We start from the raw sequence: 20,058 nt of genomic DNA on the forward strand, positions 1-20,058 counted from the left end.
ACACACACACGATAACACCACATTCCATATGTGAAGCGTGAGTCGTCATGCGGGGTACCTCAGCAGTGCAGTCTTCCAGTCTATGACATAATTCCAATCTGTTGTCTGTGCTGGTTATTTATAGTGATAAGAACTCTGTTGTTATTTGTTTTTGATAAACACACACACACACACACACACACACACACACACACACACACACACACACACACACACACACACCACTGTGGAGAAATGATTTGCTGCTGCAGCACAGCTTCCCAAGCAGTTAGGGGTTTGGTGCCTTGCTTAAGGCAGGAGGCACAGCCGAGGTGGCCTCTCTCCAGCTAACAGTCCACACTCTGTATTTGGTCCATGCAGGGACTTGAAATGGCAGCCCCCCGGCTCCCAAGCCAAGTCCCCGCGGACGGAGCTGCTGCCGCCCCCCGTGTTAAACCCATTGGGAGAGAAATCAGAAATAGTTGCATTATCAGCAATGTAGCACTCCATAAGAAAACAAGTGTATCAAGTTGAAGAGTAAACTTTGGCTTCTGAAGTGAAAAATGAATGTTGTTTCATCCCTGAGAAAGGGAAAGGGATTTGTTGAGGCGGCGCGCCTCCAGTCCTCTGCTCCGCCGATAACATCTTCATGTCACTTGTAGCTTTGCTTCTCATATCTCTAAACTTGGTCGATTCCTCTGGCCTGTGATAAACAGTAAGGGATTGGCTTGTACACCTTCTGTGGGTTCAATGTCAGTGACATGGCGGCTCAGCACTGGATTCAATTTGAACATAAAGCTCTCAGTGTATCTGATTTTATCTCAAAACCGAGCTGTTCTGAAGCATTTACACTGTAGCCAGGATTTGTTTTTCATGTTGGTTGTCACTGTGAAATTACTACATCAGTTGTTTTTTAGTGCGAAGTGAAGGCACCGCAAGTGAATATAAAAAAAATTAGATTTTTAAATATTTGGACACATCCTTTTTTGTCGATTCTGTGTTCTGATGAGTGGGTTTCACCTTTAGTTTGTTAAGATAAACGGTTTCACGCTATTCTGCTGAACAATAGTTGCTGCCGGCGAGCAAACGCAGAAAAAAATCACAATTTAAAATATTAAAGTATCAACGTGTTTTTGTGAGAAACACTGAATATAAAAATGACTTTGTTTGCTTATAAGAAAAGTCTACAGGTTATATTTAATTAAGCTACAATCTTATTTCTAAGAAAAGTGCAAATATTAGAAACAATTTTTTTTTTTTTTTATGATTGATCTCAAATACAAATAGTGCCACTTCCACCTGGGTGCCTTACATCACACAAACTACGCCTATAGGTTTCTATAGGGAGCCTCTTTTATTAATGCATGCAGCAACTTCATTCAGACAGGGAACAGCTGAAAGCAAACACCCTGCTGTGTTTATGAATATTAAAACATGAAATATCATGGGCCTTATGAAAGTACAGTACAATAGGTTTAAGCTGGATTGTCTTTGGAAAGGGGCAACTCAGCAAACAGAAAATAAGCAGTCAAAATCCATCCTTCTTTCATCCGGCCATTGGTATGTGAGAGTGGTAGTGAAGACAGAAGAGGTTCTAAAAGGAGGCTGGAAGGATCCCTGCATGGAAAAAGATAGTTTACACAAGGAAATAGCTTTAGGACTTAAAAGTCCACCTTAGCACTCACTTATATTCACTTTCTAAAGACACACAGGATCAATAAAATATGCTACTAGACAGATGCCCTTGAACAATGAAAATAAAGTTTTTGTTTGCTAAAACAAAACACATCCAATATTCAAACAAGTGATTTATTTCTTTTCATAACTGCAACTTGTTTTCCTTCACAGAGAACTCATTTTATGAACAGGGAGTCTTGGATACAGGTTTTTTTCATGGCTTCACTTCCCTATCCACATTGTACTGAGTCTGAATGTTATCGATAGGACAGTTTTCAACTGAGAGATATAAATGAATCCCAGCCTCTAACTTCCTGGAGGTTATACAGCTCTACATCACACGCACCCAGCGTATGCATGTGCTCTGTGGAGTTTGTATCTCTTTAATGCCTGTGTGTCTTTTAATAATGAGTCTGAACCTCATGTGAGTTTTGACTAGAAATTCTTCAAATGAAAAGAATTACAGTTAGAAGCAACACATTGATTTTCAACTAAATTCGACAAAAGTGCCTGATTTGATTGTTTTTCTGTGAGACTATGTGTGGCGGTACTATCTCAGCGAAGAAATGACTATTTTAACTTGCCTGATTCATTTTATTCACTTCCTAAGCTGCATTTTTAATGTCTGTCTTACAACAACAAGTGCACGAGATAATGGTGTAGCTTTGGCCGGTCGCCTACATGCCAAACATCCATCCAATAGCTGCCAACCTCATCCTGGCTCTACAGTAAAAGTCACCAAAGTCTAGACACCATTGATATCTGCACCAGATTTCATGAAAAGGTGACCAAAGTGGTGGAGCGACATAAAGCCAAGCTGGTGGCACGGCTAACACTATGGCTACTGTAATAACAGCTAATGAAGCATCTGACCCATGGCTGGATTGATAGGATAAACATCATCACACAGAATATCTTTGTCCCACCATCTAGGAATATGACCCATTTCTGTCCATTGCCATGAAGGACACAGACGTGGCGGCGATGGTCTGATATTGCCAGCAGCCGTATGCAGATGACTGTGCACAGGCAGCTGTGGCCTCTAGATGTGGTGCACTACGCTCTGCTGGTGCCACTTCATATTCTGCCTCCGCCTATCGCATTTTCAAATCCGCCCTCTCCGCATATTCTTTCTTTGTTACCTTCACGGTTCACACGTGTACTGCTTGGGGAGGTTTTGCAGCTGGAAATATCCAATTAATTGGACAGGGGGGGCAGCTTCTATATTTATTCCGCCTCACACACAAACACACCCACTACAGCTGCCTCTAGATGCGGAGTAAATGATTTTGAACGGTAAATACTCAAGCCAAGTAAACCACAGGAAACAAAGGCAACATTATTGTTCTCATTATCTACATTAACAAACCTTTTCACAAAGCAAGAAGCCAAAGCAGGAGCTGCATGAGGACCATAAGGAGACTGCAGGCGTTGGGACGGGTGAAAACACAAATGAAACTAATACATCATATTAGGATTTATTTTTAGGCAGAGATTTTTCTCTTTGCCAGCCAGCCCCTGCGTCTCTGCAGCTGGAGTTTGGTCTCAAAAAAGTGTTGTCCGAACACGAATGCATACTTTTCAAAGCCTTACGAAGTAGGCACTCACAGAGCATAGGAAACGGATGAGTAAAAAGTTTCTTCCCCAACTGATAACAAGATTTCTTTTGAGCTCCTCAACCTGGCAGACTCAGGCTGGTAAGGTGCCAGCGAGAGACAAACCGGGGGAGGAGGATCAAAGGTAAAGAAGTGGAAAAATGCCTGGACGGAAGTCAGGAGTGACAAGCGATGTATGTGTTGATGGAATACGGGAGGAAGAGACAAAGGAAATAAAGAGGCAGCTGGGGCTGTTTAGTATCGTCTAAAGCCGGGACTGATTGAGCTTTGTCAGTAACAAGGAACACAGATGCAAGATAAAGTGAGATTAAGTATCCCGCTGAGATAAACGAAGGTCCATAACAGGTCAAAAGAAGAGCCAGTGTCCGCCCAATGACATCAACCACGGTGTCAGATGTCGATTCAGGATAATAGTTTCAAGTAAATCCAGTCAAAGCTGAGATACAACATCTGGAGAGGTAAACACAAACCTTCAATGAGAGGAGTGATGATATTTCAGAGGTCACCAGTTAATAAACCATCCTACGCTTCCTCTCCCAGTGGACCCACAAGTGTGGGAAGGGAGCTCACAGCTTCAAACTGACTCGACTCAACACACAGCAGAAATACATAAAAGGCACATTTCTCTGCACACTTTGAAGTGAGAGGATAAACAAGAGAAGGCAGGAGAGAGGGCAAGCACGGGTCAGAGGATAGACTGAGGCCACGGAGCTACTACATTTATAAAATGTCTGTTTGTTATCTAATTCCACAGTTAATGAATATCACTGCAATACAGGATAAAGCAATTGTCAAAATGTTTGAGTAGTGCTTAAAAGCAGTGGTGGAAAGTAACAACGTACATTTAGAAAAGTAAAAGTTTGAGCTACTTTTACTTACTTGATTATTTCCATTGAAACTTTTATTCTTCTTTTCTAAGGGAAGTATTTCACTACATTCATCTGGCAGCTATGGCTAGTTACTTTACTCACAACCTCCCATATTTATCTTGTAACCCTTTGGACACCTTGATTGGGAACCACTGGACTAAACTGTCTAAATGTCTAAATGTATCTAAAGAAATTAAAGCTTACTTTACAGCACAAAACTGTAAGCACAGTGGTTTGGGACGGGGTCGTAATGGTCTAATAACGGTAATGTTGTCTTTGCATGAGCCTAAACAGTGTATTGAATAAGTGGCAGTGTGGACAACACAGTGGAAGATTGATAATTGGCGGCAGAATGAATTGGGTATATGATTACAACCAATTTACATTTCTGGCCCCATGGCAAGTGGCAACCATGAGTCATCCATAGATGCTCCACTTCCATTCCCATCATTCTACAGTAAATATGAGAGAGACATACTCTAGACATTATAGCCTCCTTTACATTTGACTAACTAAAGGCTGTGGGTCATTTAACCACAGCCATAAAACCAACATGAGGCGTGGAAGTTATCAGATGGTCCAAGTTATCTGGACCTCTCGGCTCGGCCTGTCCTACCGACGTGGCATTCTCCCACACAATGACTAATGCAGACTGCTGATTAAAAAAAAAAAAAAGGCTGAAATGCAGAGCACAGCAGAAGGTAAATAGATGCTTATGGTGGCAGAGAGAGAGAGAGAGAGAGAGAGAGAGAGAGAGAGAGAGAGAGAGAGAGAGAGAGAGAGAGAGAGAGAGAGAGAGAGAGAGAGAGAGAGAGAGAGAGAGAGAGAGAGAGAGAGAGAGAGAGAGAGAGAGAGAGAGAGACTAAGGAGGGTAGACAAGTGGAATGACTTATTCAAGGGGGAAGTGGGCAGGGAGAAACATGAAATTAGCACAAATAGATTATCTGTCGACTACAGGCAGGCCTAAGAGCAAGCCAAGCACTGTGAAGGGAGAGGGAGAGGGGAAGAAAAGCAGATTGACTTCTTGTTTGTTCCTCCCTTAGGGGAGATCCTATAGAGCCATCACTCACCAAATTGCTGATCTGTAGTTGAAACAGCTGTAGCCAAAGCACACATGCATTGAACTACATGCCAATTAGAATGCTCAATAGTTTGACCCATGAGAGAGAAGAACAGTCTAATCTTTTACATTTGTTATGTTTGTGTATGCTTCGGATTACAGATTTTGTTTATCGCACTTTTGGGTATTACTGGAACAAGTTTACAACCCACTAACATCACATGCTTATTTGCTTTCAGATGAGAAGATTGATACATCTGCCAGATGAGAGTGGTATCGATCTTCTCATCCAACCCCCGGCAAGTAAGTGAATAAACACTACGTCTTCAACTATTCCTTTAAATAATGATCATTAATTCCCAATGATAGAATTATGTGCTGCATTCTGCTTAACACTTGACAAACTATTGCAGATGTGAAGTGCTCTTATTGCAAAACGTGCAATTATTTTGTGGCAAAAAGACATATTGAGTGTGAACGATGACTTAAGTGTGGAGGCATGATGACATATTTACATTCTGTGGGCGGTGGCAATGGGCATACAAACATGATTATTACGGATGATTTAATACAATTTTTAGTACATATTTCTAAATATTTTTAGATATTGTTTATTACGTTTTGAGAATTTATGCCAAACCAAACATTGTTTTAAAACTCCAAACTTTGTCCTCTGTGTGATTTCCAAATGATTTCACATATTATGCAAGCACTTTCTTTTGCTTGTTAAAAATCAATATAAGCTTAAAAAAAGAAAAGAAAAAGTAGCAAATTTGATTAAGCTTCTTCCTGGTCAAAACCTGGCACCTACATTACCCACAATGCAACTTGACCGCTAAAGGTTTCACAGTGTTATAGTAGTGACTGATGTAGCCTTGAGATCATCATACTGTAAACCCATCTTCCAGACTGTAGAACTTATCCATGTATCCAGTTACATATAACAATCTCTTGGGGAATTTGAGAATTTGAGTGCGGTGCAAACGCTTCATGGAGAAAATATATGCTGAATCTTTAGTAAAGGATTGTCTTGACAAAGTGAGGTCATAATGCCCTGTTTGAAAGAAAGCCTCAAGCCACAACTGTGACATTGGTCTCTACATATCCACCGATATCAGCTGAGTGCAAATCCGCTAATTCCCAGCATTGGCAAGTGTTGTCAAGTGATTCAGAGTGGGGAAATGTTGTGTGTGTAGTGGACTGTTGCCAATGATTTAATAAAAAGAAAAATGTAAGAAGAAAATGTGTTAGTGCTCGCCTTTGAATTCACTTTTGCTGCGGGTAGAGACTAAATATAAACGCTACGATTTGAGCCCACTCCTTCCTTTATTTAACATTCAAATTATCTTTCCAAGAGTTTTACATTTCAAAAGTTATACTGCAAGTGAAATCAACCATAGCAGACCCGAGGACAATTAAAAGCAGATTGGGTATCCTGAGACGTTGAGGTACATGGTCAGTGTGGGGATTCACAGACACTGAACAAGAGGCCATTGGGAATCTAGACCACATCTAATGACCAATTTGCCTCTTCAAGTGAATTTCCTGTCTACCCTGCAGTCACAGTGACTGTGAACCCTTGAGGTTGACCTTCTGTGCTAATGCCCCGCAGCACATACTGTATGTTTTGGAAATGTAATCATAACTCCCAAAGGGGCAAGGGTAAATTGGGGAAAGAAACTTTCCTTACTCTATCTTCTTACAAACAGGGTGGAAACAAGCTGAGACTTTAGTTCAAGATATGGAGCTTACATTATTTGTTATGCACTGACAGTGGGGAACGGGTTTGAACTCGTAGCACAAGTCTGTTGCCAGTTTGGGAGGTTATTTAAAACTCTGGCCTACGAAACAGATTGTTATTTTAGATGTTGGCAATTACAAACCATGACTGTGGCATGATATAAAAGTAGTGCCACCTACAGTTCTTGGTTTGTGTTGGGTAGTGTTTTTTGCGGGAACGTAGTTGGTGTTTATCTCTTGAGTAGCGGTACAGGATTTAAAATGGGGAAGGTCTTCGTATTTAATTCAAGGCAGGGACCCAGAGCCCCTTCAGAGACAAGTCTATTCTGCACAGGAGAAATAGAGCGAAACAGGGAGCGAGGGGCAGAGGCCGAAAGAGAGAAACGGAGAGCCAGAAAGAGATCCTTCAGTAGCCTGAATCTTCTCCAGCTTTAATTACAATGTATTGATCACAGGCGGGACAGAGGAAGAGGAGGGGGAGATCGAGGGAAGAGGGGGGAGGCAAATTGCAGGCTGCAGTTACTGTAAAGCATGTAAGAAAGAGAGGCTGAGCAATTATGCCAAACTCATACAGTGTAATTAGAAAATCCTCCCAACTCTCCACACTTACCATCTCCACACACCCCTTTAGCCCTGCTTACACAATAAAACAGTGAGGGTGTCAAATTCATTTAAATCAGCGAGCAGTATGCATTGTTCACGTCCATCTCACAGCTCCACGCTTGGTTTGATTTGAAATTCTTAACATTGATTTTTCTTCTCCCCAGTGCCTTTGGTCCGGCGCTCCTTTTTAATCAGAGATAATAGAATGGCCATGCATGCCACCTCTGGCTTCCCTGTAACAACATGAGCTACATGTTAAAGATGCAAAGAGCAAAATGTTGTGCTTTTCCCCTTCCTTTCCTATCTTCTTCTCTTCTAGGATGACCTACTTTGCCAAAGAGCTTAGGTTCCTTTCTTTGTTTCTTACACTGTTGTGGCCAGGGCAGGAAATCTGCAAGCTCTCCTACTGTATTTCCCTCCACACCCCCTCTCACTCCTGATCCAGGGGGATGGCAGCTGAGTCCAGCACACTGAAATATGCCAGATTCAAGCTCACTGCCCCTGCAAAATCGCTCCCGTCGAGTCTCACAAAACTGTATTCCGGGGGTTAAGGAGCTTATGTCTCGTATACGACGCATGGAGAAAGGGGCTGAGCAGTGATTCGCCATGGGAGGGGAAAAGGAGAGTGAAGCCTCTCTGTGTAGAGTGTGTCTCATTATGGCTGAACTGTGTGTTACCTTTGGTAAACAGTGGAAAACATTTCTCAGGCGAGCGTCACTCTCAGAGCAGCAGGCTGGTAAGCGACAGTGGCCCGATGGTGGCGCACAGCCATTGCTCAAATCTACAGCCCCACAGGGATGCATGAGTTTGGTCATGATTAGTCAGATAGAATAAATAATCTACGCTTATGACAGCTCCCTTCATTTCCAGCGAGTGTTGAATGGATGCCCCGTCCAACTCTTTTGTGTTAGTAAATTCCCTCCAGTTATTTTTGCTGAATGACCTTCTCAATCATGAGAAAAGTCAAAAATTCAATTTCTAAGTGAGACATTCATTATCATAGTCCCTTGTGCTCAAGGGTACCTGCCCAGTTACAGTGTGTTAGAGCCATGTCTAGTATGGCTGTACTCCAATTTAATGGCATATTAAGGAAATCAACAAATAAGAGATTAATTAAATAGCTTAAAGGTGTTTGACAATATTAATGTTAATAATGTTCTAAAATGTAGCAGCAAACATTATTACAGTGGGACTAGAGCCAGCCTGAGAATGACATAATTGTTGATCTTTAAATTATTGTGTGATGCTAATCCTTGCCCTCAGCTGAGAGCATTTTAATTAATTTCTTTCACACAATCACATTGGTTAGAGCAACTGATGTTTGCTGTGACTGAGCACTGAACACGACTTATATTTCTATTTCCGGTCATCTTCCCAACTTCGAATTGTTGTGACGTTCCGCCACTCTGAACTTCTGTACTGTAAGAATCTCATGTGTGAAAAGCAAAACAAGAGTAATTAAATCTGCATTCCTTCACCCCTACAACCATATTCACATCTGTTAAATTGAAAAACCACACAGTGTAAAACAGATCTACTTAAGTCTATGCCCCAGTGACTCTTGTTGTAGCGTCAAGAAGCGGGGGAAGCTTTAGTCGGCCCTTCCACTAACAGTATAATGGCGTCTTGTTTTCATGTTATATGACCCTCTGTGAATTCTGTAAATCAAACACTAATTACTACGTGCAGTGACCTGACGGCTAAAATGTCTTCCACGGGCTAATAGACAGCAGAGTAAATTTGGCGTCCAAAATAGAGTGCTTCAGCAAGCCGTAAGCATCTTGGTTAATTAAGACATGCTGACAACTGGTGAACTCTGCACATCATTATGGATCCGCTGCCTAATTGGAAAGAATGGTAATGGTAAACGCATTTTTCTTCACTATTGGGTAGTTGTGCAATAAAACCACAGGAAAAACACTGAGGTTGTCCAAAACATGTTCCTTCAGATAATTAGTGGCTGGATTAACTTGATAGGGCACCCAGAGCAGGACTTTTCTTTATAGATCCTGCTTTAGTTTTATTGGTGAAAATTACACATTTTGAATTAATGGAATTACTAAAACTTTAGGTGTCTGGGGCTCTGGGGCAATTGCCTACTTTGCCCACTTTGCACATGGCGAGTATAGAAGACTTCAGGTCTTACCTGCCCTGGACTTTGATGTCAGAAATGGCATAGAAGTATCTGGACAGGTTGTCCTCGTCCACCATGGTAGCTCCGGTCGCAGGCCGGAGCAGGCGGATTCTCAGGTCTGTGATGGTAAAGAAGTCCCGCAGGTTCTTGGTAGTGTCCAGTTGGCCATAAAGCGAAGCCATGTTGTGGAGTCGGGGCCCAGCAAAGAGAGCAAAGCGATCCTTGATCTCAAAGCGCACGGTTTTGTCATACTTCCACACATAACCTCGTGAGTAGTCCTCAGTGCAGATGATGTCCAGCAGGGTATGCTGAGTCAGGTCCTGCACCGTCTTGGGCTCCATGGTGAAGGCGTCCAGGCAGTCAGTGGCATAGAACTGGTAGGGCTGCCAGCTTCGTCCATAATCCAGGGACTTTTCTAGGACCATTTGCTCGGGCCGGCCGGACTCAAAGGTGAGGACGATGTCATCGGTCAGCTCGATGGTCTTGTTCCAAGATAGCGTGATGTTGACCAGTAGGGCCTTTGGGTACTTCTTCCAAGATGTGGACTGCCAGAAGGTTGTGGGGTTACGGCCCTCAATGTCAAACATGAGCTTCGGAGGGTGTGCGAGTTCCTCTGTGCTGGCGTCACATTCATTGTTACACATGTAGGGGTTCTCCTACATAGACAGAGAGAGCAGAGAAAACAAAACAGAGAAAGAGGAAGACAAAGTAATGAAGGGTTGTTAGTCTTGGTGATAAATAAGTAAATAAGGTCATTTTCAGACATGACTATGAAGAGAACTCAATGTCAGAATGAGGGCATCTTGTCGGCTCCGCTGGGCGTACTGTGCAGTCACATATGAATAGTTGAAAGCCATGTAGCTTTATGTTGCACATAAATCTTTTAAGAGCCTGCCAATATCACTGTTAACTCGTGTCATTACAAACACATTTGCTTCCTCTCTGTTGCATTGTTACATCTTGTCACTACAAATGTTACATCTTTCCCAGTCCTGAAATTAAGATGTCTGTTTTATCCTGCTCTCTAATGTTGGCATCACAAGAATGGTCTGACATACTGTAAGTGGCCCAGAGTAAAACACATTCATTAGTAAACTCATTTGATAAAATGAATAGATTTGAAAAGAGCGGCAACAACTGTTTCTCTTCAGTCATATCTTTGACAAGTGATCTCATTGGCTCTTCAAGTATCTCTGGTTGCTCTTGTATCTTATTTACTTTTTCCAAATTCAGTAACACGAAGCACATTGACTCTTCAAAAAAGGTTATGCACCTGGCTTCACCTAAACCTTTTGGACCATTTAATAATTGTCGTTCTAACTTCATTCCTAAAGGGCTAATAGATGTCTATTTTCATCCCTTGTGTCTGAATTTGACTTGTGGTTTATAGAGTTTTATTTCGCAAGCTTTAAATTCATCACGCCGTTTGCTTGAAAGAGGTCTTTCCAAAAACATTTGTCCGATTTACCACAAATCATTACCAGGCGATGTTCTCTCCTTGCTCCCTGGGGGCTCCATCTAGTTGTCAGGGGGAGGAGGCTCTCCTCCAAGAGGACCTTTCAAGTGCTACAAGCGCCAATTTATCAGGACAAGATAATCCACTACTTGATTAGGTGGGAGATGTCGCCCTGTGCGAGTGTGAGCGTGTGAGGCTATAGTGAGGACACAGGGAGAGGAGCAGGCCTCTGATGTAAGACAGTCTAATGAAGCGTTGAGGCAGAGATCGAGTAAGTTAGAGGGAGAAATAGCTCCATTCGGTTAATAAGCTTTGCAAGTTTTTCCTTGTCCTCCAAGGCAAGGTGACAATGAAACAGAGCTCTGTCAGGTCTTCTGACTGTCAGAGGGGCCCATTAATATCCTGTCTGGACCATCCCCTACAGGCTTCTCCCAGCACTGGACAGCGGTGTCTGAGAGGAGACTGAGGAAGAAGGCAGGCTGCCGGTGGAAAATTCCACTCTGGTTTTAGTGTACCATCTCATGGTGGGAGGTTAGGTATGCCATTAAGTGCAGCATCTGGTGCACCGTGTATCCACAGACAGATGTGTAATAACTCATATGCGACAGTTATGCCTGCTTAGGGTGTGTGCACCTCTCTAAAAAACACACTTGGCATGCAGGATGGCTCACTGTGTTACTGTGGCTTGTTGGAAATGTGCATTCATCGAGGGAGACCTAAAACTGTTATTCAATGACAACGGAGCGCTCTGCTCGGAGCACAGGTGTAGACTTGGAAGGTAAGAAAAAAAAGACATTTATTGCCCCGATTAATTATAGTTAATTATATTGTATTGCTACCATTTTAATTCAAGAAGTCTTAGTCACGTTGATTTGACTGTTTGAGATCATATTAAATGTTGGTAGAGACGTTTATGTTTCAGTTACAGGTCTGCCGTGACATCAAGCTTTCAGTTACACAATAATTAATTTTTACATTGAGCAACTATTTCCTCACCCTCACTCGTGCAGACCTTTCGACTATAACTTTGCTTAACTCTTTCTTATAAACAGCGGAGTCCTCAGATCCTTTACTTAAGTACAAGTAAGAATACGTCAATGTGAAAATACTCCACTAACAGTCTCATCTCGGTGTTAAGAACAAGTACAAATGTTAGTATTAAAAGTAAAGATACATAAGAAGAGTGATGCCTGTCAGTGTTATATTGCTGTATATTATATTACTGGATTATTATTACTGATCCAAAAATATGTTAGAAGCATTTTAATGTTGAAGCAAGTTGAGCTCATTTGAACTACTTGAAATACTGTTGGGGAAGTTAATCTTACACACAGTAACTGTAGCTGTTAGATAAATGCAGTGGAGTTGAAGTATAGTTTGTTCCACCACAGCTTAAAAATAGAAGATGCACGTATGCCACCATCCACACATACTCAGACGGAACCTCGACCTGCAGTCTTGAAGAGTAAAAGTCAGCAAACAATACATAGAGAGTCTTTATGTGAGCACATGTATCAGGTCAGAGGTGAAGCTTTGTGTTCCTTTATGTCTAGATCAGGCAGATCCAGCGATCGGCTATTACTGTAACACCCACACCCACACACACACACACACACCCACACACACACACACACACACACACACACACACACACACACACACACACACCCCCACACATACACACACACACACACACAGCCAGCTCATCTCTGTAATCAGACAAAGATGTATCCCTATTGATCCCTGCAGCCGAGCAGCTGAAAATGTGCTGTGTGTAGCACCTGGCAACCTCGGCCAATCGTCCGGCACTCCCCCCGAACACACAGGTTAAAAACTTTCATCGCCGTCTCCTCCGCTTCTTGCCGGACGACTAAATACTGCCTTTATGAAGATCAATAACCTCAACCGGTCAGAAGAGAAAGGAGATAAAATGCTGAGTACGGCATCACGAAAATCAATGTCAGATCTCTGTGTTTTACTGGAGGGCATTACTAAGGGCTCTGTTAGCCGATTAACGGTTTGGCACACATTAAAATAATTGACAGCACCCGGCATGGCAACGCAGCATTTCTGTAATTACAAAAGATGTTTCTATTAATCTCAGTGTGATGATAAGTGGCCAGGATGGGGGAGAGCCATTGCAGATTACAAAGCCAGCGCTGATGTTGCTGGAGCGGAGAGGTCACGCTAAATTGGTGCTAATAGAGATGGCCTCGACCCACCCAAAACACAGCGGCTTAATCCGATTATTAGCATTGTGATGCAGCGAGATGGAGCGAGACGGCAAGTGTGTGTGTGTGTGTGTGTGTGTGTGTGTGTGTGTGTGTGTGTGTGTGTGTGTGTGTGTGTGTGTGTGTGTGTGTGCAGGTGGGCGTTCATGTACACCAACTCGTACATGGTTGTTGGTGGATTTCACAAATCATCAGGTAGCTGCTCTAAATTCCTTTGGTGTTGTCCCCATTATTGTCAAACTGTTCAGGCTAATTTTAACAGCCGACTAGAGGAATAAAAATCAACAATGCAGCAACGTAGAGGATAATAAATTAGACTAATTCTATTCAGCTGCACTCCACAGACCAGCGCTATTTGTAGCGTTGAGGTCACAGGGAAGTGGTTTTCCCTTGCTCTGCCGAACGAGGCTTTTAGACATGTTAGAACCATAGAACCATTTGCCTTCATAATACTTGTCTGAAGCAATTTAACATCATAACAACATTTGTAAATCATCGCTCTATTCTGGCTGCATATTTCAGTTTTGAGATCTTTCATTTTGCCTTTAACGGCTACAGTTTAATAATCAATCTAAGCAAATATAAATGTAAAGTTAAAAACACGCTCCTGTGCTGCACCTTATTTAGTTATCCTTTAGAATGAAATAATTAAAGGCACCTGAACTTTATCTACTGAGTAATTATTCTAACTTTTATGCAAATTCTCACATTTTTATGATTTATTACTTGAAAATGTGAATAACTACTGTATATTCCTGGCAAACATAATCCCCCCTGGTGTTTCATCTTATATGATTCAACCTTTACCTTAACAATAGAACCCAGGAATAAACCTTTATGTAAGGGGGGGGAGGGTATTTGTGTCATTTTATCATCAGTTATTGTATTTGTCCCAACAGTCTGATACAGAGGTCAAAGTTGTGATCCATGAAAAGTAGGTATGGGTATAAATATAAAAAGCGTCAATCAGTTAAGTTACTGAGTTTTTGACCGAGTATGGTTTAAAATAAGATACGACCACAGTGTCTGACAGTCTCGGCCTGGACACACCATAACCGCTGATGGAAGATGGGACTTGGAGGAATATAAATTTACTGCTGACAAGCCTTCCAGATAGATGGGCTCTCACCAATCACAGAAAGCTGTTTGTGTGACAGATGTCTTGGACTTGTAACCCAGATAGCAGAAGTCTTCTTTCCCTCTTTTATTTTTCATCTTCTTCTTTATTTCTGGCACTAATACATTTCATTTCAAAAAGTGACTTAAGTGTGTTTGAGAGAAATAAACCAATATTAACATGTGATCTGATCTTTGAAATAATTAATAATATCAAATATAAAAGGATAGACATTGTGAACGGCAAGCAATATTTGTTTAAATAACAAGCTTTAGTTCTTTTTTAGCTCATTCTTCTCAACGAACCTTGCAGAAATTGTTAAAAAACGGGACCTGAAGCTCATTCTTGACAAAAGAGCACTGCATCAAGACTCAGACAGTCATAGTACCTCAAATTAGTTTGACCACTTTCTAACTTTTAAATCTCTAAAAGGCAGAACCAGAGGCAAACAGACCGAAAAGGAATCAAACCTCTAAACTATGTTTAACAATGTTAGCAAAATTCATGTGACTAGCGTGAAAATCACACTTTAAGCTCCAAGGACTCACAAAAGCAGTTAGACAAAATGAGCTGACTTCTATACTCAATGTTATGACAGCACTAACGTGCTTAACAGCTCCACTAGTGTTGATGAATATTTCCAGCTCAATAATGCATTTCTTTGTAGAGATCTTAAAATACAGTTCTTTGAAATAAGATGTCTCCTGCCTTGAAGATCAACTCAGCATGAATTGTTCTGCACAAAACATATAGGAACAGCTTATCTGCTCGTCATATTGTTCCTTCTGATTTAAGATATTTCATGAAATAAAATGTTATGTTTTGTTTATTCAGATTCAATTTGGACGCACATAATGCAGACAAACAATGGATCTATCCAACCAACAACACACACATGCAATCCAACCTGCACCACACACATGCAATCCAACCTGCACAAACACACACATGCAATCCAACCAGCACGACACACATGCAATCCAACCAGCACAAACACACACATGCAATCCAACCTGCACAAACACACACATGCAATCCAACCAGCACAAACACACACATGCAATCCAACCAGCACGACACACATGCAATCCAACCAGCACAAACACACACATGTAATCCAACCTGCACAAACACACACATGCAATCCAACCAGCACAAACACACACATGCAATCCAACCTGCACAAACACACACATGCAATCCAACCTGCACAAACACACACATGCAATCCAACCTGCACAAACACACACATGCAATCCAACCTGCACAAACACACACATGCAATCCAACCAGCACCACACACATGCAATCCAACCTGCACAAACACACACATGCAATCCAACCAGCACAAACACACACATGCAATCCAACCTGCACAAACACACACATGCAATCCAACCAGCACAAACACACACATGCAATCCAACCTGCACAAACACACACATGCAATCCAACCAGCACCACACACATGCAATCCAACCTGCACAAACACACACATGCAATCCAACCAGCACAAACACACACATGCAATCCAACCAGCACAAACACACACATGCAATCCAACCAGCACAAACACACGCATGCAATCCAACCAACACAAACACACACATGCAATCCAACCAGCACAAACACACACATGCAATCCAACCAGCACAAACACACACATGCAATCCAACCAGCACAAACACACACATGCAATCCAACCAGCACCACACACACATGCAATCCAACCTGCACAAACACACACATGCAATCCAACCAGCACCACACACATGCAATCCAACCAGCACAAACACACACATGCAATCCAACCAGCACAAACATGCAATCCAACCAGCACAAACACACACATGCAATCCAACCTGCACAAACACACACATGCAATCCAACCAGCACAAACACACACATGCAATCCAACCAGCACAAACACACACATGCAATCCAACCAGCACAAACACACGCATGCAATCCTCTGTCAAAGTCTGTGCTGTTATTGTAGCATTGGAGAGACAAAGACAGATGGAGACAGATTGAGGGAGTTTATCTCTAAACACATATCGATACCAGAGCCCAGGAACTCCTAATGAGAGCAACAAATTGCTTACTCACCACATGCTCCAGCCTTTGCATGTTTGGTAAGAAATACTCTCCATAAATTCCAATCATTTTCAAATCACACTCCCACTCTTATCCTTTGCATTGGATCTTCAACATCTGTCTTTAAAATATTCAATTGTCAGTTAGGATAGTATTTTTAATTGCTACAGAGGTTAAAAAGATATTTAGATTAAAGGTCAAGTACTGCAGCTGGATGTCCATAAATCATTAAAACATTAATTTGAAGCAGCGTCTCACACAGTGAAAATGTTTCATGGCAGAACATGAGAAGAGAACATTTAAAAATCTTCTGTTCTGTCCAAAGTTACGCAGGACTGAAGCCAAGCGGTAACCTCCGGTGCTGCAACACCAAGCCAAAAATGCAGTTCCTCCTAAATTGAGTCCTATATCCTATAAACCCCTGTGTTGCACCTTTACAGCAGAAATAAACATATTTACAGCCTGGAACAAAAAATGGTTTTGGTCTCTAAAGCTAATTTCTCTGTACGGGGGTACATCTTTATATAACTCACCCGTTTAAATTATATAAAGGCTTAAAGTTATGCAAAATTAAGGATGTGGCCGCTATGAGTGTCGTTAGCCGCTAGCTGTGTTGTGAGCCAGGAGTTACAGAGCCCCCACATTAAACTTTAAATTGATAAATATTTCTTCACAATATCAATGTATAGGTGAGTAAAAACTGCTATAATGGTTTTACAGTAATCCACAAATCAACTGGACGCACAAGGGCTGCAATTTCTATATTTCTGTTACATTTATTTCTATAATAACTTTGAACCTCGTGTGTGAACATTTCATTGCATCAACAGTATAGATTTTCTCCCACCTTCTCCCCAGACATGCATAATCTCTTACCTACCCTTATCTATCCATTTCTCTTCCATATCTTTACCTCTCTTTCCTCAGCAAGGCGCCTGTGTGTGTGTGTATGTGCGGAGACGGGTTGTGGGGGTTAAAGATATCCCTGCTGCATTAATGAGACCTTGTGTTCCACAATAGATTTCTTCACCCTGACCCAGGGGCTTGATTGAAGCAGTGCTCTCTCAATTTCAAAAACCTCTCTCTCTCTCTCCAGTCATGCCAACACCTTTCCTGGATTCCCTCTCTCTCCCTCCCTCACACATGGTGATGGGTGGTGCAGACAGAAAGAGGGGCTTAACCTGGACGTGGAATGAATATTGGATGCCAGTGTGACAGATTACAGTGGTAATAGACACCCCGGCCAAATCCTCACAAGGATTACAATCATATTTTCAAATGGCTCAGGGTCGGCCAGAGGTCGACCGGCCTAGACGACGGTCAACAAGGCGACGGGGGAACTGAAATCACACACACACACACACACACACACACACAAACTGTCTCATATCAGGCATCATTTTAGCATTACGGTTTTAATACAGTTTTTTGACAAAGCTAGTTATTTTCAGTTAGCTTTAGGTCAAAACAGTCAAAGCACAGGAACTTAAATGAATGATTATAATGAGGTTAAGGAATGGGTTGATGACTAAACCCTGATTTAGGCCTTACAGCCTTTGAACACTCTCTTTCTTACACACACATCTCATCTACACTAGGGTGCAGCATTGATAATTGATCCTAATCTTTCACATTAATATATTCATTATAAATGGAATAATTGGGCTGTTGGTTAGACAAAACAATAGAACTTTAATTGAAAAATAATTGAAGAGGAAGTTAGAATTAAACATATAAACTTGGTCTCACCATGACAGGTCACACACACACACACACACACACACACACACACACACACACACACACGCACACACACTCACACACACACACCCACACACTGCTAGCACATCTCTGTAATCAGACAAAGATGTATCCCTATTGATCCCTGCGGCCGAGCAGCTGAAAATGTGCTGTGTGTAGCACCTGGCAACCTCGGCCAGTCGTCTGGCACTCCCCCCGAACACACAGGTTAAAAACTTTCATCGCCGTCTCCTCCGCTTCTTGAGTCCAACAGATGAAATATGCTGTTTTGTGGCACCAGTGAGGGAAGTGCAATAGTGATCTAAGGCAACCCGCTGCACCGTTCAACAACCTTAAGCACCACAGTGTGGGCCGTCCAGTCGACTGAGGGGAGGTTATGAGGCGAGACGCTGTGTAAATGTCCTTGTGTTGCGTTCATCGCGATCAGTGGTGGACATTTAGAAGATTCATGAGCCTTAAAACAATGGTGGGAAAAGCCTTCAGTACCTAGCCTCTGCACATTGAGAGGAAGGAAAAACAATTTTATATTCCATTATCTTTTATATGGCAGTGCGAGCCCCATTGGGTTCCAGTGCGTGATGGTTTTGAGGACAGGACGATATCCCCCGCTAAAGAGTGATTGTATATTTGTGAGAGGAAGGCAAGTAGATCAAGAGCAATGGCCAAGGGTTGTTTGATGGCTGTAAGTATGCCTTTAACACAGGCACTTAACTTAACTGGTTATTGCTACAGTACAGAACAGTGGCACAGTACTTTGGTACAGGTAACTCTCAGTTAAAGAAATGTATGCACGCAGCACTAAGTGTACAACTCACTGCATCCTTTGCAAGCTTATTCTTTTCTTTAGGGGAGATATGTTGTGTTGAGTGTAGAAATGATATCAATGGTGAAGGAGTTATAAGGTATAGGTATAGGTCCCAGGTCTGTTTGACATTATGTGTAACAGGCTACTCGAGTGGATCCGAGAAGAACTGGCCGCGATCAGACAGCGCTCATCATGGTGGAAGTGCTGTGTGTGTGTAGCGTAACTTCAAAATTGTTACAAATGACCTGCGCGAGCGAGTGCCCCTTCATATAGAAAGATAACAAACTTGTACCACTTCTAATCAAAGCCTAATCTTTTATGCACTTCTACAAAAGGAAACTGCAGCGGTATTAATTTCTGAGTAACTTATACAAGTTAAAGTTAAAAAGTAATTGGGAACGAGTGCTTTCTGGAACTGGTCATTTACATTATGCATTATGCTTGTTATATAAAATGGTGACTCATAGGCTACAATGAAAACTGCTCAGCTTCCTGGTACACCGTGGATTGTGTTCTTTGTAGTTTCAAATATATTCTTCTTCAGACGGCTACACTGCTGCCCCCACCAAATCAGGAATGGATCACCATTTTAAAGACAAGTGTCATTCATCGTTTATTAAGATGACATTTCTCTACAGTGAGCCAATACACCCGGGCACCATCGATCTGCTGGCTGCTGCAACGCTACATCTCTCAATCAAACTGTCCACTCAGATAACAGGAAGAATTGTTCACCGTATATTAAGACTTGAGAACAAGACAAGCCATGAGTCCATTTTTATATTTTGTCTGTAGACATTAGAAATTGCAGTGGTAAAACATACACATAAACTACAATGTTAAAAAGGAACTACATATGCAACTATCCTTTGAGTTGAACTCAAACTAATAAATCTTTGGCTCAAAGACATCT

General features: G+C 41.9%; 1 protein-coding gene across 8 annotated transcripts in view; it reads right to left on the minus strand.

Annotated features, from left to right (window-relative positions):
* The window catches only part of ntng1a (netrin g1a), a 92,520-nt gene that overhangs the window by 36,579 nt on the left and 35,883 nt on the right, over nt 1–20,058 (minus strand). For all 8 annotated transcript variants that reach the window (XM_029458040.1, XM_029458034.1, XM_029458037.1 and 5 more), the window contains exon 3: nt 9,691–10,334. In XM_029458040.1, the coding sequence (XP_029313900.1) occupies nt 9,691–10,334 (644 nt within the window). The remainder of the gene's footprint in view (nt 1–9,690; nt 10,335–20,058) is intronic.

The sequence above is a fragment of the Cottoperca gobio genome, chromosome 20 (genome assembly GCF_900634415.1).
Source record: "Cottoperca gobio chromosome 20, fCotGob3.1, whole genome shotgun sequence".
NCBI classification, from domain to species: Eukaryota; Metazoa; Chordata; class Actinopteri; order Perciformes; family Bovichtidae; genus Cottoperca; species Cottoperca gobio.